General features: G+C 36.6%; 2 protein-coding genes across 4 annotated transcripts in view; both read left to right on the plus strand.

Moving 5' to 3' along the window:
* The window catches only part of LOC106868909 (neo-calmodulin), a 30,809-nt gene extending 10,573 nt beyond the window's left edge, over positions 1 to 20,236 (plus strand). For 2 of the 3 annotated variants that reach the window (XM_052969984.2, XM_052969978.2), the window contains exons 2-3: positions 15,905 to 15,990; positions 19,858 to 20,236. In XM_052969984.2, the coding sequence (XP_052825944.1) occupies positions 15,905 to 15,990; positions 19,858 to 20,056 (285 nt within the window). In that variant the 3' untranslated portion in view covers positions 20,057 to 20,236. Of the gene's footprint in view, positions 1 to 13,069; positions 13,318 to 15,904; positions 15,991 to 19,857 lie in introns of those variants that run through there. The other variant, XM_089357379.1, reaches the window with a different exon arrangement.
* LOC149137714 (uncharacterized) lies at positions 2,545 to 6,531 on the plus strand. The gene has a single exon (XM_089357367.1). It carries the CDS (start codon positions 5,417 to 5,419, stop codon positions 6,245 to 6,247), a length of 831 nt encoding a protein of 276 aa, XP_089213493.1. The 5' UTR covers positions 2,545 to 5,416; the 3' UTR covers positions 6,248 to 6,531.
* Positions 20,237 to 26,785: the final 6,549 nt, after the last annotated feature.

Below are 26,785 nucleotides of genomic sequence, written 5' to 3' on the forward strand. Positions count from 1 at the left end.
TGCAACAAATTTGTTTTTAAACGATCTATTGACATTTTGTGTGATACATAGAAGTCTGTTTTAGCTCAATACTGCTTGTATTGCATATAACGGTTATAACATAGATATGTGGTAACAAGTTTGCCTCCCGACAAAATAGTTTCGGGTTCAGTCCCATTCCGTGGCACCTTGGGTAATTATCTTTTACTGTAGCAACAACCCGACCAAAACCTTGTTAGTGCATTTGGTAGACGGAAATGGAAAGAAGACCCACACATACATACATACATACATTCATACATACATACATACATACATACATACACATATAAATATATATATATATATATACATATATATATATATATATATATATATATACATATATATATATATATATATATATATATATATATATATATATATATATATATATGTATACGCGGGACTTCTGTCAGACAGATACAGTAAGTACCTAGTTGAAAAGTGTTAGGTCGATCAAGGTGCCACTCCAGCACCGTATCCTAAGGTTCAGGCGTGGCTGTGTGGTAAGAAGCTTGCTTCTCAACCATATGGTTCCGAGTTCAGCCCCACTGTGTGTGTTTGTGTGTGTGTGTGTGTGTGTATGTGTGTCTATATGTATATATGCATGTATGTATGTATGTATGTATGTATATACTTGTGTGTATATCCGCGTGCGCGTGTGTACGGGCATATTGGACCCAGGTCCAAACGAAGCCTTGTGAGTAGATTTGGTAGACAGAAAATAAAAGAAGCCCTTATATTTTCACTAGAGATGCTATGACCGAATGTGTTCGCATGCTTCATTTCTGTGTATGGACATATGTTTACTCTTTTGCTGATATTTATCTCAAGGTGTTGATGAGCTGTTTTCTCAAATTAATAACTGTCGACATTTTTGACGACGCGGGTATGCAAGTATTTATATATTTAGTTTCGCGAAAAACGTACTGTTAGTCAATGTTTTCTCCATCTTTTGAAACTGTTTTGACCAGAATCTCTCCCAAGCGTGCTTCTCACAGAAGCTAGTTTTTTAATTACTTCATAATTAGCATTAATTCTCTGAATGAACAATAGCAACACCAAACCTTCAGATACATTTGTTGATTCATCAAGAGCCAAATTAAACCACCGGAAACTTTGTACATGTTTAATTGATATATGAGAGTATCTCTTATCTCTTTGTTCCTTCTAGTTAAAGCAGTTAGTATAGGTTTAATTTTTCTGTACATATATCTTCAACTTCTGCTATCATACAAGATTTAATTACATCACCACCAGGAAATGCTTTTGTTTTCTCATGTAAAAAAAAAAAAGATGAAATAAATACAAATACGCTTTATTTGCATTGTTGTGATAAAATATTAAGTTTCTAAATTTCATATTTCCCATGCCGCAGCTTTTCTGTTTGTTAAAAATTACGAGATAAATATTTCGTTTGATAATGTTTGCATATATTCCTTTAGTAACGCAATGGCATCACTGCATATTATGCACAGTGCTTTTTTGTTTACTTTCTCAGAAAAATATTTTATCGCCCAATGTTCTTTAAATATATGGCACTTAGGCATGAACCCTCTCAAGATGAACTTAAATTAACCTCAATATATGTATGCGTGTATATATATATATATATATATATATATATAGTGTAGTATATTGCCACTTAAGTGTGGCTGACCCCTAGGGGTGGATGTTACTGTTGCTTTTAGCCCCAGGAGGACATCTCCTCCAGCTGGCTTATCGACACACGACTGTGTCCTGTTTGCCAAGGGAAGTTATCCCTCTCACCTCGATCAGCAGCACGAACGTATCCGGATTTCAGGGTTATTTCCCTTCGTCGGCGTTCGACAGCTGATGACCTTGGTGAGAGAGACAAAAACCTGGCAAATTTATATCTTCTTTTCCAGTGAAATTCTTCACTGATATTGAAAAGGTGAAAACAAGCAATGTTAATTCTCTAAATGAAGTATTAACAGTAACTGCACGATAAAGTGTAGTATATTGCCACTTAAGTGTGGCTGACCCCTAGGGGTGGATGTTACTGTTGCTTTTAGCCCCAGGAGGACATCTCCTCCAGCTGGCTTATCGACACACGACTGTGTCCTGTTTGCCAAGGGAAGTTATCCCTCTCACCTCGATCAGCAGCACGAACGTATCCGGATTTCAGGGTTATTTCCCTTCGTCGGCGTTCGACGAAGGGAAATAACCCTGAAATCCGGATACGTTCGTGCTGCAGATCGAGGTGAGAGGGATAACTTCCCTTGGCAAACAGGACACAGTCGTGTGTCGATAAGCCAGCTGGAGGAGATGTCCTCCTGGGGCTAAAAGCAACAGTAACATCCACCCCTAGGGGTCAGCCACACTTAAGTGGCAATATACTACACTTTATCGTGCAGTTACTGTTAATACTTCATTTAGAGAATTAACAGTGCTTATATATATATATATATATATATATATATATATATATATATATATATGATAGACCGCTGACCACTACATTTATATTTTTTTCTCCTTGTTTCTCTCCTTATTTCTTTCTGTGTTCCTTTCAGTTGAAGAGCGTAGGCTCGAAACGTGAAAGACTTTCTCTATTCCCGAGCGTTAAACTAATACATCCATTTGTTGTTTACACCACCTGTCTTCGTCTGTTGTTTTTTTCGTAAATTCTCCCATATATATGGTGGTATGTATGTAGATGCAAAAAGTCCGCTGTAAAACAAAATGCCAGCAAAATGTGCAGCATCTGATGCACTTTTTTTTCAAAAGAATCTCTCAAAAGACTACTCTCGATCCTATAAGCTAATTTTCTCCCAAGAGATCTTCTTTCTTGAATATGTGCTGTTGAAACTGGGTGTGATTAATATGGCTGTGCATCTGTTATACCATCAAATACGGTAATAACTAGTTTGATGCTCGATGAGAGAAAAGAAAGTAGAAGTATCTTCAACATTTCGATCTTTAACTTTCTGAAGAAGAACATAAGAAAGTTAAACACAGGGTGAGTGTTGATAAAAGGAAAGAAATGCATATTAATCTGTTTGAAGTCATCTTAAAAATGGCCGGAAACAAATTACACACACGCGCGCGCACGTACATAAAGTATGCTCGTGTGTTGTAGAAAATATTATTTACGCTGTAGTGTAATGAAAACGGACACAGCACTTTTTTCTCAATAAGTCTAAACGTGTCTTGTTATTTAAAAAAAAAATGAAAGGAAAACTGTTAATTCAATTATGGGTTGCTTTCGGTGATGTTGTAATGAACAGACAGATGCTTACACTGCTGGGTTCTGACTTGAATTTACTTTATCCACCCAAAATGGCTGCCTGAGAACAAGTCGTTGCTTAGTCCTTATAAAGTCGGTGATAAGCTATAAGTGTCACTTATTGCAATGGAATTACCACTACTCATTAATGACGTAAAAATCGGTACGTACTATGTATGGCTTGGCGTGCAGAGAAGGGTCAATTCTTTTTTTAGTTTGAATTGTGGTTTCTGAGAAAACATTATATCAACCAGTTCACTCCATCATTTCTTATAATCGATTATTCCTAAAATATATAGAGGAAGACTATGTGTCTATTAGCCTCCTCTATTCCTCCGACCATTTAGAAAAGTGAGAAGTTTTATTGTTTAAATCTCGCGCCCGAGAAAACTTACACTTATTTCTAAGTAAAAGAATCATATATTTTGTTTTATAACCACAATTTAATGATTCGTTTCAGGCCACTGCAGAAATAAATGAAACTTTCGTTCTTATATTTCGACACTGAATTTTAATGTTTGCTAATACGAAAAACAAAAATCTTTTGTACGCATTATCATGTATTTAATGAGGTTGGTAAAACGGATGAAAGAAATTACGGAATATTGTTTAACGACCCTTCTATAAGGTACCTGGACTACATGAATTAAAAACGATTTTATAGCATTCACCACCGCTTTAAAGGCCGAGTCTTTTCTGTATTTTTCCAAATCGTTATTGAGTTACAAGAAAATTCGAGTGGTGCAGTGGTAGAACCGTAATTTCCTTTCAATAACCAGATCTATGTTTGACTGTTCCCCCTCACACGTTTGTTGGATTCGATTTCTCAGCATGTTATTGCAGTAATCATCAACGAAAAATTCATTAGCAGATACACAGCTTGTTTGTGCCTGATTCTTCAACAAATCTGCATCACAGCTATCATCAATAGAACATTCTTTAGCGGAGCCTGAGTTTGATCAGTTTCCTATAGAGACTGTCTTCCATATGAGTCTATAACTGCAGTTGAGACAGTGTCATACTGAGCATCTAAGTATTTGATACGAACATAATGATGAGTAACGTCAATCAGTGTAACATGATCGACTCGTCTTTCATATCTAGTGTTAGGATGGATTAAAACGTCTTGGTATAACTTTTCTAGATTCAGACAGTCATCTGGTATATACTATTTCGTTGACGAATCACGCTGAAAGTTAAACTGTCTTTCATCAAATTCCATGTTAATTGCAGTGCACAATATGATGACCAACATATACTACTTTTGCTCATTTGTGTATCAGTACATTTGTTGGCGACGCGTATTAACTGAACAGCAATGCTAAATGTATATTTAATACAAGTACGCAGGTAAATTATTTATTACTTATCCACAAATGCGTTGTCTCGAATACATTAGTTATATATGAAGATGGATGGCCTAAGGGTGAGAGTGTTAGAGTAATGACCATGCGGTTTTGTGTTCAATTCCTGGTCTGGCAGACGTGTTGTTCTCTTGTGCAAGGAAGTTTATTTCATGTTTCTCCATGTTACTTACTTGCAAATGAGTACTGTTCGACAGCTATTACTGTGTGTACTGTTGAGTGGAGGGTAACGGGGCCCGAAAAAGTGTTCATGTTTACTCACGACTGCGCAGACATCCAAAACAATTAGCAAAACTATGGTAAATGTAACCAAGATTTTTTTGCTCTCTAGTGATGATTGGCTGTATGCATGCATGCATGCATAAATACATACATACATACAAGCAACTCTGATTTTATGCTAGAGATACGTTGCATGGGGCCCAACAATTTATATTTATTTCCAGTAAAACATGCTTATACTAATAAATCTAATATTAAGGCGTGAGCTGGCAGAATCGTTAGCAAGCTGGGCAAAATGCTTAGCGGTATTTCGGCTGTCTCTTTTGTTTCTTACGCGTCGCACATGTGTTGGTGGCGAAAATTGCTGTTTCTTTGTGTTATTATTAATAATAACTGCTGTTTCCAATAACTGTTGTTTCTTGTTATATTGGTGAATTTTGTAACTGTTGGAGCTTTCATCTGAAAGCACTAAGTGCTTGTAGAAAGCATGCGTTGTTCATTCCCCCGTTGGGGGGGGGGAATAATGTCGTCTAGCGAGGAACCTACCGTTGGAACATAAATGTTTGTTTCTCTTGTTGAAACGAAGAATTACATGTTGTCTGGCGAGAAGCCAACTACGAGCAAAGATATAGTGGATTCCCCCGAAAATGGAATTTTTGATTCACCCGTTGCAAAAGTGTCCAAAAGAATAATTAATGCACCTAGCATCCAAACTGAACAAACTAAAAAAGAAAAAAGAAGTTTTGCGATGGCAGCTGGGGGTGGAATCCGGCTGCTTTCGACGAATAAGTGTGATTTCATGAAATACAGTGAAATGATGCAAATAAGCGATAACGTGGTTAAAATACAGCTACCGGAGAAAATACTATTAGAAGAAAAACAGAAAACAATAATATTTAAAACTTATTGTTTGCAAAAAAGAAAAATTGAGAAAATTACAGAAGAGAAGATAGAGAAGTGCCCGAAGCCAATCTGCAGCGACGTGGTTTATCTGACAAGAGGCAGGAAGTTTGGTACGGTGGAAGTAAGGTTTACCAACAAAGAAATTGCACAAAAACATTCAGTAGAAACACTGAAAACGGATGACGTGGCACTCATCCCCACTTATATGGGGATGAGAACGTCAAGAATTAAAATCACAAGGGTCCCACCGGAAGTGGATCTTATGTGGTTGGTGGCGGCAGTCCTAATCAAACAGGAAGAGAAAATTACTCTCCTCCAGGCTGCCACTACCGAAAACGCTAACTGGACTGGTCAAACACTTAGTCTCCTCATCCAAGCTGACCCTAAAATAATTGAAGCAATTCCCGAGACAATTGAGATAGGGGAGGAGACCCTCGTGGTGTTTGTTGAGGGCCGAAAACCCCGATGTTTTTGTGCGGCCAATTAGGCCACATTCGAAGGAAATGCAAGGAAAATGAAGAAGAGGAGGAAGAGGAGAAAGAAGAAAAAGAGGAAGAATAAAAAGAAGAAAAAGATGAGAAGAAGACAACAAACAAAAGAAAAATACAATCAGCAACTCAACCGAGAGCGGCGACGACTACAGAACTAAAAAAGACTGCCAGAAGAGAAAAAGAGGAAAAAGGCATAATAGCCGTATACACTAAAGATACTGAGCTAATGAGAGAATTCAATTAATTAAGACTGCAAAAAAAAAAAAAAAAAAATAGATAACCTTTCAGAGAAATTTAACAACTATGACGTGTATGAAGTCTCAAATAAGACTCATAGAATTTTACAAAACAAATACCGTAAGACAGTATCATCAATGAGATTGGACTTTAATAATTCTATATTTCATGGATTGCCAGGCCCGATCCCGCGAGAAAAGGAAAAGGTGGAGACGTCCCCCTCCACCTGATAATTCTGTGTCGGTAATGAGACGGGATTTTAACAAATCTATTTCCCAAGACCTACCACCTCCGACCCTGTATCAAGATATCGTGGCCTGATATCTAGCTGGAAGCAAGGACGCTTCCTAGATGACATCAGGTCAAGAAAATTGGATGTGATCGTTGCAACGGAAACCCGGGTAAAGGGGCCAAGAGATGTCTCCCCACTCCTGAACGGCTATGAGAAATACGTTTCTCCGAGTCGGGCGGGAGTGAATATTTTCGTGACCTGAGCAAGTTCCTGGCCACGTCGCATTCGCTAGTATTGTTAGGAGACTTTAACACAATATGTGAGGCACACACAAATTGTGTTGGCTCGAACATGAACAGAAAATGTAACCTAGGCTTACGGGATCTCCTAAGTCACTTTCAGCTAGCAGATCCATATGGGTTGGAACACCCGAACACTCCACAGTGGTCGTGGTCAAATAGTGACGGGTCTTCCCGAAGATATCTAGATAGGATTTTAATTAGAGAAACAGATAAGTCCATAGCTAAGTGTCCACAGTTTTTTTCTAGTCAGCTACAGTGACCACAAGATGGTTACCTGTAAACTGACAATAGATAAGTTACATAGTCAGGGATTTGGCTACTGGAAACTTAATACGTTCTTTTTTGGCGATTGAGGAATACAGAAAGCGGATCAAGATGTTAATACAGAGGAGTTTGTTACGGCTTACGCGGAAGATATCACTATCAGCGTAACTTCAGTAGCACGCCTACCTGAAGTGGGTAAGACAATTGAGGCTTACGAGGAGGTGGCAGGAGCAAAGATTAACCGGGAAAAGTCGGTCGGCTTGCAGCTCGGCACCTGGGTTGGCAAGTCGATGCCTTCAGACAGCGTTGTTGGGCGCTGGACGGAGGGACCGGTTAAGTTGCTGGGAGTTTGGTTTGGATCAGGCCTCCAGATAGAGAAGAACTGGACGGAGGTATTGAGCAGGATGGCTGCAGTAGTCAAGACCTGGTCTTGGCGGTGGCTATCCTTGAAAGGGAGGGCGGAGGTGGCCAATGTGTTTATCGCATCAGTCATTACCTACCACCTGACCGTCATGCCCTGTCGTTTTGACTGTCTCCTAGCGTGTAGAAATAGCCTGTTATAGGTTACGACGACGTGGGTTCCAATCAACGGAACAGCCTGCTCGTGAAATTAACGTGCAAGTGGCTGAGCACTCCACACACACGTGTACCCTTAACGTAGTTCTCGGGGAGATTCAGCGTGAAACAGAGTGTGACAAGGCTGGCCCTTTGAAATATAGGTACAACAGGAACAGGAAGAAAGAGTGAGAGAAAGTTGTGGTGAAAGAGTATAGCAGGGTTCGCCTCCAACCCTTGCTGGGGCTACGTGGAGCTTTAGATGTTTTCGCTCAATGAACACTCACAACGCCCGGTCTGGGAATCGAAACTGCGCTTATACGACCGCGAGTCCGTTGCCCTAACCACTGGGCCATTGTGCTTCGACTATATATATATATATATATATATATATATATATATATATATATATATATATAAAGAGAGAGAGCGCGCGCTAGAGAGAGAGACATATATACACGCACACACACACACACACACACACACACACACACACACACACACACACACACACACACACACACACATATATATATGTATGTATGTATGTATATGTATATACATATATATGTGTAGAAGTCGATATGTCCTTCGTTACTGGACAGTAAGTGAAAGAGTGCTGCTCGTCAAACAGCGGGGACATCCATTTAACATCTCCATAATAGTTGTTTATGATAGCACAGAAGAGGAGACTGATGTCTTCTCCAAGACAATGGAAGAAACCAAATCTCGGTGCAAGTCAGATGAAATTAATATCACCATGAGTGATCTGAATGTAAATGTAGGTCGTGGACTGGATAGCAAATCAGTTGGTCAGTATGGATTTAGCAAAGCAAATGAGCAAGGTGAGAGATGAAATTGTTTATATGAGGCAAAGAATATGATTTTCACGAATATATGGCTTAAGGAGCACTCTAGAAAAATTTACACATGGAAGAGCCCTGATAACAGCTCGAGAAACCAGATTAGTTATATCTCTATTAATGACACATTTAAAAGATCAGTGAAACATGCAAAAACATACCCATGAGCAGACTGTAGGAGTGCCAGTGGTACGCACACTTCTATGTCAATTAAAGACGTTGAAGAGAAATTTGACTTTCAGCGGCTAAATAAGTCAGAGGTGCAACTGGAATATTCCATCAATGTAGAGAAAAGATTTAATCAGTTGATTGATAAAGACAAGGAGATTATCTAGGAAATAATGAGAAACACTTTCATAGAACCAAACCAGGAAATCCTGCTGAAAAAAGGGAAAAAATAAATAATAAATAGATGATTGACGTGATCCATTCAATGATAACTAAGAGATAGAAAATCAGGAACAGGAAATCCCAAAAGTATAGGTAGCTTGATAGACGGATTAAACGGAAGTGTAGAGAGGCTAAAGAGACATGGCTGAATGGAGAGTGTGAAGAAAAGGAAGGGTAATTTCCGCTGGGATACAAAGTACATCAGGATATGAATGAAACCTCTGGCAGGCATTCAGGATGCTCAAACACCGGGTGTATCAGAACAAAGGATAATACCATACTAGTTGAGAATACTGACGTTTTAAATAGATGGACGGAGAATATAGAAGATTTATTTCATGATACGAGATCAAATTTGCTTGGTTTTCCTTACTGCAATGAGTTTCCAAACATCCTGCCATCTGAAATACAGAAACAAAGCTGTTGGGGAGAAACAAAGTTGTTGGGCCAGATGGAATTATCATTTAGATGATAAAAGTATTAGAGGAATATGGAATTAGAAAACTGACAGATGTAATAAACAAGACCTATGATGATAGAAAATTTCCCGATGTGAGTAAATCCATCTTTATTGGACTCCTGAAGAAATCAGGCGTGGTGGACTGTGATATATATATATGATGTGTTTTGCTCAAGAACATAAAGCGCTGTCGGTCTCAGAATCGAAACAACGATCTTGCGATCGTGTGTGTAGCACCATTGCCACTAAGGCAAATCTGAAATCATTTTATGTAATATCATTTTATGTAATATCATTTTATGTAATATCAGCAGTTTAAGTGTTGTAAGGAACAACCTAACAAAACTGCATTAAAATGAAGAAAATCCAGTGGAATCTGCTTTGAGGTATATTCTGTGAGATTTATTTAAATTACCAAAGTATTCCCAAAATGAAGTTGCACGAGTGATCGAGGCTAACATTTTTTGACACTGCATGATATTAGATTATCTTTCTTCCTTCCTTTCTTCATTTTTTTAAATGCAGACTTTGACCACATTGTTGAACAAAAAAAAAAAAAAAAACCCAAAAAACAGGACATTTACAATAAAATTTGTTTACTTTCCATTATAATTAATTTGAAATTTGAAACAGTGTCGCTACTTTATAATCAGTGTTCAAATTTTATAACAGTTGATTTTGTACTTCGCCCCTTTTGGACGAACGCATTTGAGTGGTACAGCGCAGCCACCCATCTATCACTCGTGAGCTACTATGACTAGGTAACATTGTTCCGTGCTTTCATTAGTTGTTTTTATGTAGTTTTGAACAGACACGGACACACGATTTCCCTCGACCACAAGATGTAGGCTGAAGGGACTGGGGCAACGTGAAATAAAGTGCATTGCTTAAGGTCATAACCTACTACGCAGTCCAACAACTGAATCCACGACTTTTTGACATGATATGAACACCCTTAACTCTTAGGCTATGCACCTTCACTGAAAGTACTGAAACAGTAAAGGGACGTAAGTAAATCCTTTAAAAAGTTTGAGTGGTACTCTTCAGTTTCTAACATTCATTTCTCTTATTCAAACATTGAAATAAAACAAAAAATTTAAAATTGTGTAGCATTCACTTTTATGATTATTAATATTTCATTCACATCTAGGTTATATTATTATGGAAATATAAATCGAACTCTGTAGATGACTGGCACTATATTTTACCGAACCCTAATGTAAAGTATTGTTAGTATTTAGTTCTATCCAAGTAAACAGAATTTATGCTACAAGGGTTCAGATAGACTGCAGATATTTCTAATTGCTTCAATTCATCGATAAAGAATAAACTTTGGGAAAGACATTACATATATAACTGAAGAGAAGTAAACTGAAGATGAAACATGAATTTAGTTAATGCGTCCTACATGAATTTAGGTTTATTCAGGTTTCAAAATTATAATAGAAATATTTAAATTTAATATAATTTCTTTCATTTGTTAATCCGAGAAAAGCTATATATATATATATATATATATATATATATATATATATAATAATAATAATAATAATAATAATAATATTAGAGACAAAATCCAAAATTACAGGTTCTTTTCCCTAAAACTATATATATATATATATATATATATATATATATATATATATATATATATATATATATATATATATATATAATATAATATAGGATAAAATCTTTATAAGAATTTATCAAGTAGTCAGCGTGAAAAAACCCTGCATTTCCTCGCTTTCGGTAAATATGTTGCTTAATTTTTTTTGGGTAGTTTTTGACTTATTTAGTCCCTCTAAGCGTGAGGCATTACTATATAGTTAATGCCCTTATATAAATTATATATATATATATATATATATATATATATATATATATATATATATATATATATATATATATATATATATATATGTATATATATATATATATGTATATATATATATATATATATATTAATAAATATCTGTATATATATATATATATATATATACAATTTACAAACCAACAAGACCAGTTTCGATATGTTCAATCGTCCAGCAAGGAATAGCAACCAAATCTTCAAATCACGCGAACCGGACACAATGTGTTCCTATGTATACTATGTCAGAGGTGACAATGTCATAGCGGGAAAAGCTTTGTTCATGGGTTTACTCCATTGGAGTTAGCCGGAGCTAAACAACGACGACAACAACAACAGCTATGGGCTCTTCGAGATTTAGCGGATAGTAACGTGCAGTACGTAATATAGTTAACTGCGATCGGTTGTCTAAGTTTCTTTCCAACCACTAACTTGCAAGTGTTAGTGACGAGAGTTAAAACAGGTAATAGGGATGATGAAAACGAATTCAGTCCCGGAGAGTAAAAGCTGAATGTAGTGTTTAGTATGCAATCTGGGATGACTTTAGACACTGTAGGAATGCCATGATGAGAAGACATACATGCACTGAGGAGAGCTACGCGTAGTTTATCGCAGTAATATTCACTCAGTTTATCTAATGGAGTTTAGACCTTACAATTAACAGTAAGAAAAGCAAAATTCATTTATCATCAAGTATGTTGCTTAAAAAAGCTCACCTATCAAACGGATAGCCTTTTCTTTGGGTATTGTCCTGAGTGTGCATGTACAATCTGCGATAAAAGATATTTAGGTTCTGTATAAAATGAAATCACGTTCCTCTTTCATAACGGAAATATATCATCTGTGATGCAGTATTGTCTTATAAAAAGAAATACACATGGTTTACGGTCAAAATTAATGAACGACTGCATTGGTAACATTCATACGGATTGTGATGGTTTCAGCTGTTCAAGAATATTTAGGTTTGTGACATTTTTGCTGAAATACATTGAGATTTTTGTATTGTTCTATAACGCTATAAAACTTCTCTGGAATAGAGAAATTTCATTCTCATCTACAAAGATTTGATTTAAATACTTTGCTTAATTTATTGGAATGTACCTCTCTGGTCAATGATTGCCGACTGACTAGTCTACTTAATCTGCGCCATCTATTTTCGTTTAGCGACCAATTTGCTACCCTATTACACGTGTTAATTAACGTAGATACTCATTATAGCTGCTTGCGCACTCGTATGTGTTAAAAGAATTGCATGTGTTTGAAAGCCAAAGTAGTCATCAGGGGTAATGTGAACAAACGAGACGACAAAAAAAAAAAAAGAGAAAAATGTTGTAAAGGGGAGAAAATAGCAATATAATTAAGTAAGAATGATAATTTTAATGACACACCACGTTTGTAATATAAAATGACCGTGACCGACAGATTTAAATCGATTGAGAGTTTTAAAACAAATCCACATTCTGAAACCTGAAAATAGCATAAATGATATTGTAAATGCTAATTAACAGAGGTGAGTAAGCAGGCCGACAGTTAAGTGTACATATATATGTGAATATATATATATATATATATATATATATATATATATATATATATATATATATATATATATATATATATATCCTCTTATAAAAGGTAGCATACCCGAGTTTTGATGTATTAAAAGCTTTTATTACGTAAACGTACAGACTAATCTCATAACAACACCAACAAGAGTTAGATTTAGATACAATATCAAGAAACATGTCAGCTAATAGGGACAGAAACAGTGCAAAATATTGGGAGAAACATTTTGAAAGCTTCGATAAAAAAGGCTGTAACTATTTAAGCCTTGATGAGCTTTGCGACAGTCTATATGAGAAAGGTATAAAAGTATCTCGCCAAACTTTCAAGGTAAGTTTTATATATATATATATATATATATATATATATATATATATATATATATATATATATATATATATATATACTCTGTTTAAAGTATTGTGCTATGTTTTTCTCGAATTTGTAAGAACCAGGGAATGCATACATACATTTATTTTTACTATTTTGAAACTGATACAATGAAAAAAAAGTGTAATAATATATTTGTGGATTCAAATAGTGAAACCGACTAAACCATCAAGTTGTGAATTCTCATTTAATACTTCTGTTCAAGTAAAATTTTATATTACTTTTCGCCCCTTCTTCTGCATCTTAGGAGAGTCTTTTAACAGTCTTTCTTTCATTTTATATTCTCAACATAATCGCTGGGGCAGCGAGATTCACACCTCTCTACGTTCAAATTGCGAATCACTTCGCGATCTACTTAGCATGAAATTGTTCTAGAGTTGGTAAAATTGCGCCTTTGAATTATTAATGTCAATATGAATGATTATATTCATCCGTCTTTCTGGCCTTGTGTCAATAAAGACATCAATACTTTAAAAGTGTGACATATTCATTATTTGTACTTTATTTAGAATCATCCATATAGGGGTGAATTATGATTAGTTCGTAGCCTTTGTAGTCATTGCTGGGTCTATGATTTGGATCTCAATTTCAGCACTTCTTAGCGTCTATAGCGAAGACATTTAACAGATACAGAATGAGTTATTAGTATCTGACAAGGAAATAACAGGTAAGACAGATCTCGATAAAAGTTAGTCAATAGGGCCAATTCGGGACCAAAGGTCACAGTTAATTGCACTGGGAAGTGAATTATTTTCTAAACTAAATAACATAAAGGTTTTATTCTGGCATTTTATTCTTCATTCACTTTACCATTTTCGTATAAAAGAATACTAATTATCAAAAAAATACAATCCTTGTGAGTGCTTTGATTTTTTCATCATTAGTTCCGTTTCAGTTCGAGCAGGACTAAAATATGAAAGCATATTTACAATGATACATCCTGACGTTTCTAATGTCACAACATTTTCTATATATATTTCAGTATTTGTAGTGGTTTTGTTGAAAAAGAGTAACATTATGACACTCATCACGGTTCCAAATGTACCGTATATGTCGATATGCTAATAACATATTTCTGTGGAATACTTTCATGATAAATATAGTTCTGCCACCCACATCAAAATACTTTTCAAATGTCAGGTTCTATTATAAATGGAATATTCACATTGAATTTGTTTGGTGATCTTAGTTTTCGTTAGCATAAGATCAAGGATAGAACTTGTTAAATGTCTCCCTTAGAAAATTTACATTCGCTATAGAGTTCAGTGACGACTACTTGTTCCCATTTGTAGAGAGCAACTGACAATGAGACGTTAGGTGGTGTAATACTTCAGTTTCAAGTGATTTTTACTGAGATAGATAATTCTTTTAGAAAATTACTATTCTCTTTCCCTAAAGTGTGGCTTCTTTTTGTCAAGTAAAAAAGAATCAATATTTTGCCATTAAAATAGCAATATAATCAATAGCGGAAAGTGCGGAGCCCAAGTTGTGATGATTTATCTCCTGTTACCAGTGTAACGCAGTTTCTAGAGCCAAGACACTTAACTGAAGATAGATAACACAAGATGACGTATTTCGTAGTTGGAATCAGTGGAAGAATTTTAAATGGGATTGAAGTCACGTTGTTTCATTATTTCTAAGCTCCTTATAGCGCCCTGTCTCGAGAAACAAACTTTTGAGTGTTGAGTTAATAATAGATCTTCCAACATATAACAGTGTTCCAAAAACTAGTGGGATTCAAAAAAAAGTATTTGGTAACTAAACGTTTCCCATCTGGATGATTCCAAACAAAGCAAAATATGAAGTTCTTTCTTTGCTGTCAATTTCTGATGACGAACACAAACCATATTTCGTCAGTTATAGATTTTATCAGCATCATCACACGTTTCCAACCTGACAATATATGAAGACACTGCTCTTTACATGAATATGGTGGTAATTAGGGTTCACACTTTTATCCACCTTAAAATGCAAGGCTCGCTAAACTGAATCTACTAAAACTGTACATCTACACAACAGACATACAAAAATGAGATGAAATAAAAGTCAACGCCGTTGTAGAAAATTGACAGTTCATTATATTACATTAGTTTGAGGCATAAACCAGAATCATAACAGACCCACCCGTAGAAGTACACAGGAGCAGACGAAACTGATAACAACGTATAGAAATGAAAAGTAGAAAGTGCAATACAGATCAATGTTCAAAAGTTCATGTCGTAAACAATATTATTAAACGTGAAGTCATCATCCCATTTAAAAATCATTAAGCAGCCTGTGTATAATAAGTCCAAAGTAGGTTCAAACAAATAACCTGAAAACTTCTCACTACATTCCGAATTCAACACCTTAAATTCATGTCGATGTACTCAGGATGTATCGATAGTGGTCGATGTACGCAGGATATATCGACTGAGTGCACGAGAAACAATTGATTTTGTAATTTGTATTAGTCACCATCGTAATTAATATTGAAATTAATATAACTGTTACTAAAACTGCTACTAATACCATTTTATTCTTACAGTGCGTATTGAAATCCCTGGATGTGAACTCTGATGGCAAAGTAAGCAAGAGTGAGTTCGTTGAAGCGATGTGCAGACCTAGTCTTAAGTAAGTTTATACACCTCAGTTCACTTTTTCATATCCCTATCTTACTTCGTAATATCTTTCTAAATGTTATAGAAAAACGAAGAGTGGAGATACGATGCTCGATTATATATATATATATATATATATATATACATATTTGAAGAAAAGCAACAAAACTGTATTAGGTTATAGCAGTACGTACGTTTCGTACAAACTTCATTTATTTATGTAGTGAGAACACCACATAAGATGTGCAATGAAAATGAACTTCCATTATGCAGCTGAGGAGTACATTTTCATTGCACATCTTATGTGGTGTTCTCACTACATAAATAAATGAAGTTTGTACGAAACGTATGTACTGCTATAACCTAATACAGTTTTGTTGCTTTTCTTCAAATTTTATTCACCAAATCTCTTGATTTTGTTTTTGGTTTTTACCCGACCAAATTCTGGTGCCACAAACATTTTAAGTACCACATTTAATCTTTTGATTAAATCTATGTTATTATATTCTGTTGTGTCTGGGGAGAGTCATCTTCTTATTGTGCCTTGAAATTTAACACACTCACCGGTAAAATTTCCACTTATTTCTTATTTTTATTTTCCTAAAATTTTCGTCGCGTCTTGCAACCTTATCAATAGTCTTGACTGTCCGTTATTTATGCTGCGTTCTGTTTTTGCTTTTGTTTGTTTTTGCGCATGTGTGTGTCTCAGTGTTTTTGCGCATGTATGTATGCATGCATGTATGTGTGCATGTGTGTGTATGTATGTCTGTGTGTGTGTGCATTTGTATATATGTATGTATGTGTGTGTATGTATATATGTATGTATGTGTGTGTGTTTGCATGTATGTATGTATTCTGCATATTCCTGTGTTTGTGTGCTTTTCATGTATGTGTGTGCATGTGTGTATATGTATGTATGTACCTCTGTCTCCTTGTGTGTGCATGTCTGAGTGTGTGTGTGTGTGCTTTGCTGCTGTGTACCATGTTTGTATGTATGGGTGCACATCTTCATATGTGTGAACAAGTGTGTGTGTATATGTGGGCATGTGTTTCAGTCTCTATTTGCGTATGTGGTTGTCTGTTTATATACCTTATGTACCTACCCGTCTGTATGTAGACCTGTTGGTTTACATATACATACATGTGCATGCACACACACACACACACAGCCACACTCACAGACATACATAAATCTATCTGCATAAAAGCCCATCAACTGTTCTACTTTACCTGTGTAAAATGTGGGTATGGGGGTATGATATCTATGTATATTTTCTATTTAGTATTGGGTAAGTTTCCTTTATAAGGACGTACTCCCGTATTTGTCTTAGAGTTGGATCTTTTGGGTGCTTGGATAAGATGCGGATGTCAAGTTGACCCAAGTTGCCTCCATGTTGGTCAAGGAACGTAATGGAGAGCATCCAGCAAATAGCTAACTCCATCCACCAAAGTATCAAGGTAACTATATATTACCCGACTAAACACCCCAACAATAGGCTCCCGGTACTTGATACTGAACTTTGGTTAGAGACTGTGAACAATAGAGTGCAGCTCCTCCACTCATATTATATGAAACCCATAGCTTCAAAACATGTTGTTCACAAGAACTCAGCTTTGTTACACAGCATGAAAATTAACATACTGATAGCAGACTTAGTTAGGATAATGAACAACATCTCTCCACTATGCGAACCCTATGAAACGAAAAAACATATACAGAACTTCATGCACCGCATGTAGTTCTCTGGATATGATTAGAAAGATAGGGTTCGAGTATACAGGGGAGCTAGAAAAAGGTTAGATAAGATTATACGTAATGATACCAGTAGTACCTGCCCTAGATATAGAAACAAAGAATGGAATAGGATACAAAGAATTTGTGACAAAGCCAACAAGGCAAACATGTGGTATAAAACCAACAGATATCAAGGAGTGATGTTTGTAGAGGCCACAGCGCATGGAGAACTAGCGCGTAGGTTTAGAAAAGCTCTGAAGGAGTCCAACCTCAACATTAAGATTGTTGAAAAGTCAGGGAACTCCATCAGATCACAATTATGTAGGACGTACTCCTTTGAGAATACCATATGTACCAGTGATAACTGCATGGTATGTAGGATTAGCCCTGGCATTAACTGCAGAAATAGAAATGTAGTTTACAGTATAAAATGCATGGAAGGTGCTTGTAAAGACCTGAACATGGCATACGTAGATGAAACATCTAGGAGCACTGCGGAACGACTAAACGAACATATGAGACAATATGACGACAAAAAACAGTCCTCCATACTCTACCAACATGCCAAAAACCAGCATGGAGGCAACTTGGGTCAACTTGACATCCGCATCTTATCCAAGCACCCAAAAGACCCAACTCTAAGACAAATACGGGAGTACGTCCTTAATGAAACTTACCCAATACTAAATAAGAAATATACATAGATATCATACCCCCATACCCACATTTTACACAGGTAAAGTAGAACAGTTGATGGGCTTTTATGCAGAGAGATGTATGTATGCCTGTGAGTGTGTGTGTGTGTGTGTGCATGCACATGTATGTATATGTAAACCAACAGGTCTACATACAGACGGGTAGGTACATAGCGTATATGAACAGACAACCACATACGCAAATAGAGACTGAAACACATGGTCACATATACACACACACTTGTCCACCCATACATACAAACATGGTACCTAGCAGCAAAACACACACGCACACACACACACACACACACTCTCAGACATGCACACACAAGGAGACAGAGGTACATACATACATATACACATATGCACACACATACATAAAAAACACAAACACAGGAATATGCAGAATACATACATACATGCAAACACACACACATACATATATATATATATATACATACACACACATACATACATATATACAAATGCACACACACACAGACATACATACACACACATGCACACATACATGCATGCATACATACACACACACTGAGACACACACATGCGCAAAAACAAACAAAAGCAAAAACAGAACGCAGCATAAATAACGGACAGTCAAGACTATTGATAAGGTTGCAAGATGCGACGAAAATTTTAGGAAAATAAAAATAAGAAATAAGTGGAAATTTTACCGGTGAGTGTGTTAAATTTCAAGGCACAATAAGAAGATGACTCTCTCCAGACACAACAGAATATGCTTCAACACACGAAATCACATAAAAAATCTTGCAAACTAAATCCAAAAACGAAATATATTATTATATATATACATATATGGATCAAATATTCAATACAAAATTCGTTGGTACTTCGAGTTTCAAGCGTGATGCTAATCTTCATTTTGAATTTGAGCACCAACGTATTTGAATCAAACTGTTTTGATTCATATATGTAACTCCCAATAGATGGATTGAGTGCCCTTCTTTCGTTTGTCCACGAAGTGAGACATAAATTCAACACTCTGGTTAGGTGGAATCTATTAAGTACTGGGATTATCTCTGCAGTCTTCTATGGAAGGAGGTTTTCTAGTCAGAAGAAATAAAATTTACACTGAAAGTTAATGCACCTGTCATTAATACAAAACTTCTCAAGATAAGGGTTTGTAGAGTCAACTGTTAAAAGTGTTCTCCATGATGTCAGCATAGTGTAGATGATAGGATACAAAACTCTGTCCTATCAACTAGTTTTATAGTACCCACCTAACTCGGCTACAAGTAACCTAGTTAAATCTTCAGTAATAGCAATTATGTCATTAACGTACAAAGACACAAAATAAACTACTTATACAGAAGAAACCTTTATTATTTTATTGCCGTTTTTTTTTATAATGCATTGTTTTATATAGTAATTAATGTTACTTACTTTTTCTAACCTTTTCTCCATCTAGCGACCCGGACGCGTTGAAGAAGGCTTTTCACGATTTTGATAAAGACAAATCTGGCTCTCTCTCCAAGAAGGAGTTGATGATGGCAATGAAATCGGTTGGTATGGAATGCACTTCTGAGGAAGTCGACGCTCTGATACGTTCAGTTAGTAAAGATGATAACACTATTGATTACATGGAATTTGAGAAGGCTTTGCGATAGAAATACTTATATAAAGAAGTACAATAAAGGTTTATACCAAATTTGTCTGCATTAATTAGAATTCTCTTTATATACCTTTCAATTTTGTACCAAATGTTTTCATAACATGAAATGATAATTGTTTCTCATTTTAATAGTTGTTCTGATTTGAAAAATAAATCAATAACGATATAAGATGTATCTTCATTTTATTTTATTTCTTTACAATTTATATATTTTATATCTTTACAATTTATATCTTTCAAAATTTTCATCTATTCTATTATTGGTAAGACATCTGACGACAAATTTCCAGTATTTCCAGTGCAGTTTCTCAATCGGAAATTATTTTCTAAATTTTTTATATCGTTAGAGGTTTTAAATTTAGGCACAATGCCAATAATTTTGGAGAGAAGGCATTGATCATTTTCATTCCTCCAAAATTGCTGACCTTGTGCCAAAATTTTAAACCATTATTGTTGTTACTATTATTATTATCATTATTATTATTATTATTATTCAGTAGTTTTATTTTTATAACGTGCTTTCACTTCACTACCGAGCGCAGCTCTGTGCGCCTTGGGTATGTGCTGTGGTTTGCTGTGGTGCTCTTATGTTTACTGTATTGAAAGTGTTTTGCGTAGAATGTGTGCAGTACCCAGTAGTGCAATTTTCTGTATGTTATATATATTTGTAAGTCCTGGTGTTTTTGTTATGTATTTGTCTGAATATTTTTTTATTATACCTAAGGCACCTACTATGATAGGAATTGTTTCTGTTTTTAGATTCCACATTCGAGTTATCTCTATTTCCAGGTCTTTGTATTTTGAAAGTTTTTCCATTTCTTTTAGAGAAACGTTGTCATCTGCTGGTATTGAAACATCAATTAGAAGGCATTTTTTTCCTTCATGATCTTTGACAACTATATCTGGTCTATTTGCCTTAATTTCTCTATCTGTGTGTATTGGCATATCCCAGAGTATGGTTGCTTTCTCGTTTTCTGTGACCTTTTCTGGCGTGTGTTTATACCATCTTTTTTCTGTTGCTATTCCATAATGTTGGCATAGCTTCCAGTGTATATAGGTCCCAGCTCTGTCGTGTCTGTGAATATATTCCTTCTTAGCCAGGACTGGGCAGCCAGAGATAATATGATTTATTGTTTCTTGTCGATCTCCACATATTCTACAGTTACTTGTTATATTTCTTTTCATTATGTGTTTTTGGTAATTTCTGGTGGGGAGGCTTTGGTCTTGTGCAGCAATTAAAAATCCTTCAGTCTCTGCTTTGAGTCCTGAGCTTCTCAGCCATCGCTGGGATTTTTCTCTGTCTATTTCTTTCGCATTTAGTTTAGCCCAGTATTTACCATGTAGGGGCTTTTCTTGCCATCGTTTTATCATGGTCCGTTGCTGTTCTAGTTTTAGTTTGGATTTCATTTGTTTTATAGCTTTTGTTGTTTCTTCTTCTTCTTCTTCTTCGTATTTGTTAGGTAGATTGATTTCTTGTTTGTATTTGTCAGCTTCCTTAAATACTGAAAACAGTTTTTTGTTTTGCTCGTGTTTTGTGGCTATTTGTATTAGTTTCCCTTGCTTCTGGAGTAGGTATTTTTGCAGTCCTATGGTGGTTATTTTATAATAGTTTTCTAGCTGTATAAGACCCCTGCCACCTTCTGTGCGTTGTATATATAGCCTTTCTATGTCAGATTTTGGGTGGTGCATCCTATATCCTGTCATTATTTTTCTTGTTTTCCTGTCTATTTTACATAGTTCGTTTAGTGTCCAGTTAAGGATGTTGTAGCTGTAGCTTATAACTGGGACAGCTAAAGTGTTGATACCCATTATCTTGTTTTTAGCATTGAGCTCTGTTTTTAGTATTGATCTAACTCGTCTATAGTACTCTTTCTTTATTTTTTCTTTCATTTGTGTATGTTGTATCCTATCTAGTTCATTGACTCCTAAATACTTATATGGTTGGCTTTCGTCTAGTTCTCTTATTTCATTGGCTTTATCTAGTGTTATATTGCTACTTTTAACTAATTTTCCTCTTTTCAGGGTTGCTTTGGCACATTTTTCTAATCCGAATTTCATTTCTATTTCCTTGGTAAAGCCGTGTACTGTCTGTAGTAGTGTTTCTAGCTCTTTGTCGTTTTTTGCATATAATTTTAGGTCATCCATATATAGAAGGTGGCTGACTGTTTTTCCATAGCATTTGTAACCGCATCCAGTTCTATTTAGCAATTCTGTTAGAGGTGTGAGTGCCAGGCAGAACAGGAGTGGAGAGAGCGTGTCTCCCTGGAATATTCCTCTTCTAATGGGGATGGCTTTCGTTTTCACAAGTCCCTCTTTTGTTTGGAGCTGTAGCACTGTCTGCCATTTGTTCATTGAGTGCTCTATGTATTTTATGATAATTGGTGCCACCTTGTTTATGGCTAGTGTTTCCAGAATCCACGTGTGGGGAACACTGTCGAAAGCCTTTTGGTAGTCCACCCAGGCCATACTGAGGCCTTTCTTCTTTCTGCGGCTGTCTTCAGTTATGGCTTTATTGATCAATAATTGATCTTTACAGCCGTATGAGCCCTTGCAACATCCCTTCTGCTCTTCTGGAAACAGGTTGTTATTTTCCAGGTGTTTACTCACTCTCTGCGATATTATTGCAGTAAAGGCTTTGTAGATCGTAGGGAGACAGGTTATAGGTCTATAGTTTTGTGGTTTCTCCGTTTCCGTGGATTTGGGGATTAAGATGGTTTTCCCTTTTGTGAGCCATTCAGGCATTGTTTCTGGATCTGCTATTATGTTGTTAAAGTTTTCTGCCAGCTTTTTATGCATTGCTGGCAGGTGTTTTAACCAGAAATTGGGGATCTTGTCGTGTCCAGGTGCTTTCCAGTTGCTTAGTCTTTGCAGTGTCTGGGTGACCTCTTCAGTTGTTATAGGGGCCCAGAGTTGCTCAGGTGCTAAGTTCGTTGTTTTAATGGTCCTTTTTTGGGGTTGTTGCTTCACCGACCATATTTGTTTCCAGAATTTCTCTAGTTCTTCTGCTGTTGGTGCTGAAGTAATGTCTATTTTATTTTTACCTAGTTCTTGGTAGAGTTTTTTGGGGTTGGATTTGAACTGTTTGTTTTGTTCAAAGAAACGTTGGCGTTTCTCATACCGGCGGATCCTCTGTGCTTTGGCAAGGATGTCTTGCTTTAGTTTTTCTTTTGCCTCAGGTAAGTCTTTTTCTGTAATGCTGTATTTGTACAGTATTTTTGTTTTCTTCTTGTTACTTAGTAGTGTTGATTGTTTACTAATTTCGTTGAGAATCGATAAATCTTTTCTCTTTTTTTTAATTTTGTTCTGGATGTTATTTATCCACAAGGTCTGTTTGGGTGGTAGAACTCCTGTTCGGATGGGTTTGAGTGAGTATCCTGCTTCTTTTGTGGCTGCAGTGGCTGCCGCATATATCATGTCATTTAGCTCAGTGATATTGCCTGTTGTTTCTGTGGTTGTTAGTTCCGTGACGGCCAGGTTTATGCTATTTATTATTGATGTTGTTTTATTGTCTATTTTGATTTTTGGGAGATATAATCTGTGGTCCATTCTAAGATCTGTGGTTTTCAGTTCTTCGGTTATTTTCATTTTCATAGTATCGTAATTATTAGGTTTCCCTTCGTTATTTCCAGGCTTTATATTTGTTTTGCCTTCCTTTTCATTCATATGTTTGTCTGTGGTGTTCTGGATTGGTGCTTTTTGTACACTATTATACATCTCTACGGTCTGGGTTTGTTGTTTTTTGTTTACTTCGTTTTTGCCGGGCATGTTACGTTTGTCCTCGTGTTTTGCTATCTCAGTGTTTATTATTATTATTATTATTATTATTATTATTATTATTATTATTATTATTATTATTATTATTATTATTATTATTATTATTATTATTTTATGTTTGACTTTTGCTTTGCATTTGTACAAGTTGGATCCAAGTCTCACCCAGAGACCTCCAGAGACAATAAGTTAGAAGTTCATGTAGGTGTTATGCCTTGGGTACCATATATTTGGATTTGTACATAGTGTTGATCTGGAGAATGTTTAAGAAACCATAAGAAAATTATGTGTTTGTTTTAAAATTTGAGATCACATAGACAGTATGTTACGTAGGATATGGGCAGTTCCCATGAGCACTATCTTTTGAACTTCAGCCATTTTGGGGTTTCCTGGTATCTGAGCTAGGTAGTAATCAGCCAGTTTCGCTGTCATTCCCAGCGCACCTATGACAATAGGTATTGTTTTAGTCTTCAGGTTCCACATTTTGCTAATTTCTATTTCAAGATCTTTATATTTGCTCAGTTTTTGGTAGGTCTTGACAGATACGTTTATATCGATTGGGGCAGTCATATCAATGAGGAGGCATGATTTTTGTCTGAAGTCTTTCAGTATGATGATCATCCCCATCACTACCACAACCATCACCATTATCGCAGACCCAGCACTGCCTAATTTACACACACACAACAGTTTGTTAGCAAATCCCAAAACGAACAAAATTTAAAGATCATCAGCTACACTTCCATAAACACGATTAACAAAGCACAAATGAAATACATAAACAACCATGCAGACACCACTTAGAGTAATTTCCTCACACTGACAACCAGCATACCTACACACAAAAATCATACAAATACAACAAGACTCAAATAACAAATTAAAAAAACAAATACCTGGATGGGATAGGAAATTTTACAAAAATCGTTAACAAAAGACTTTATAAAGAACTGCTTATGGTAACAACCAAATCTAACCAGAAGGACAGAACACCTATCCTCCATCCCTCACAAAACTATAGTAAGTAACTCCCTCCTCTTCACTGTCTAATTCATTATACAACATGGTATTGCTGAGAAATAGGCCGAGAGAAAGCTATCTATGGAAAGTCGGGCTGATATCGCATCCGTTATATACTACCGTCGTGCCCTGCTCCGGTTTACGTCTCACCAAACTGGAGCGCATACTCTTCCACTTTCTGTGGAAGGGACACGTTCCACTGGTCAGGCGCTTCATTTACTGTTAACAACCGCTGAAAGGAAGACTGGGCATGCCACGGCTGCTGATTCGCAGACATGCAGTGAGGCTACGGTATCTTCTGCGCTTCCTTCACGGTGAGCAGGTATGGTTGTTGTTTGTCAGATTTGCTCTTCCACAGATTTCTCCACAACTCGAAGGGAAGCTAAGAAGGAACCGCTTCCGCCCACACACACACACAAAAAGAACAGGGGGCTGAAAAAACACCTGCAGTCCTGGATCAAATGATCAAGGAGAACTGTCAGGCTAAGGTTATCGGGCATTCAGCCTGGCGTGAACATCTGGCGAATCGTGACCCTACACACGTGCTAGTCGCACAACGTGCTGTCGTAGAAGGAAGGAAGGAAGGAAGGAAGGAAGGAAGGAAGGAAGGAAGGAAGGAAGGAGAGAAGGAAGGAAGGAAGGAAGGAGAGAAGGAAGGAAGTCTAAAACGAGATTTCTGTGGGCGGCAAGCTAGCCGATAACCTTCTGTCCCCCAAAAGATAAGGGACACGAGGCCACACCTGCTACCAACAGTACACCCTCAACAATAGCAAGAACAAAGACAATATGTCACACCTGCATCATCATCATCAGCAGTAGCAGTAACAGCAACAGAGACAGCAGGAACACCAAAATTACCATCAGTTGGAACCAAAACAGCAGTAATAATAACTTCACCGGCAGTTACGAAACCCACAAGACTGCAAGACAGGAAGGCAGCTGAGACAACAAAAGCCCTAGCGACTCCAACATCACCGTCACCAACAATATCACCAAAAATAAAACAAATGAAAGAACCACCCTGGGTGTGTCTCAACCTAACTCATCTTCTCCCCATCTCTCAGACACACAAACTCACACCCACAGCCCGAGACAAGATTCCAGAGACACTGATTTCTCCACAACTCGAAGGGAAGCTAAGAAGGAACCGCTTCCGCCCACACACACACACAAAAAGAACAGGGGGCTGAAAAAAACACCTTGCCTTACACCAACACTGACACCAGAAAACACCAAAAAACGCTCTTAAAATAAACACAAGCACATTGAAAATAACACCAACCCCACCAGCTCCACAACCATTGACGAAACTACCGCTACCACTACCAGCACTATTCCATCTGGACTCGCCCCCAAAAGAAAGTTCACGCAATAACAGTCACCTACACAGCCACCAAATTTCGTACTTGTGAGAGGAGCCAACGAATATTTTGACGGCTATCATTACACGAAATAAAGATATTGAGAGAGGGGGTGCAATTCGCAACACCAGAAAATTTAATGTTCATGCACATGCTGCTAGAGATATACAGACATTAGAGATGTTTTCTTCTACGATGTGGGAATCTCTAATTTAAATGACAACAGTAGACGTTTAAGGGGGTTCCAGAGGAATCACAAACAGTTTTGGAGGTCGCGTCATCCGACCACCAACAGCACTCTTTTCCTTTCCGACCCCATTCTTTTCCTTTCTTTCAACTCTTTCCGACCAGCATGGCAATTATTATAGTAGATTGTATAAATGTACGTAACCTGGATTCATCCTGAAAGTGAAGTCGCATACTCAACGGCTTCAGGTCGCTAGGTGGAAGTGCTGTTTAGGAAAGGCCTGGAATTCGAAGTACGGTCAATCTTCCTGGACTTGTATGGTAAATTGGTGGTCCTGAATGTGAGCAATAGCGAAAGTGATTTTTTCAGACTAGTCGCTGTGTAT

This window comes from Octopus bimaculoides, chromosome 1 (genome assembly GCF_046866305.1).
Source record: "Octopus bimaculoides isolate indiv1 chromosome 1, ASM4686630v1, whole genome shotgun sequence".
NCBI lineage: Eukaryota > Metazoa > Mollusca > Cephalopoda > Octopoda > Octopodidae > Octopus > Octopus bimaculoides.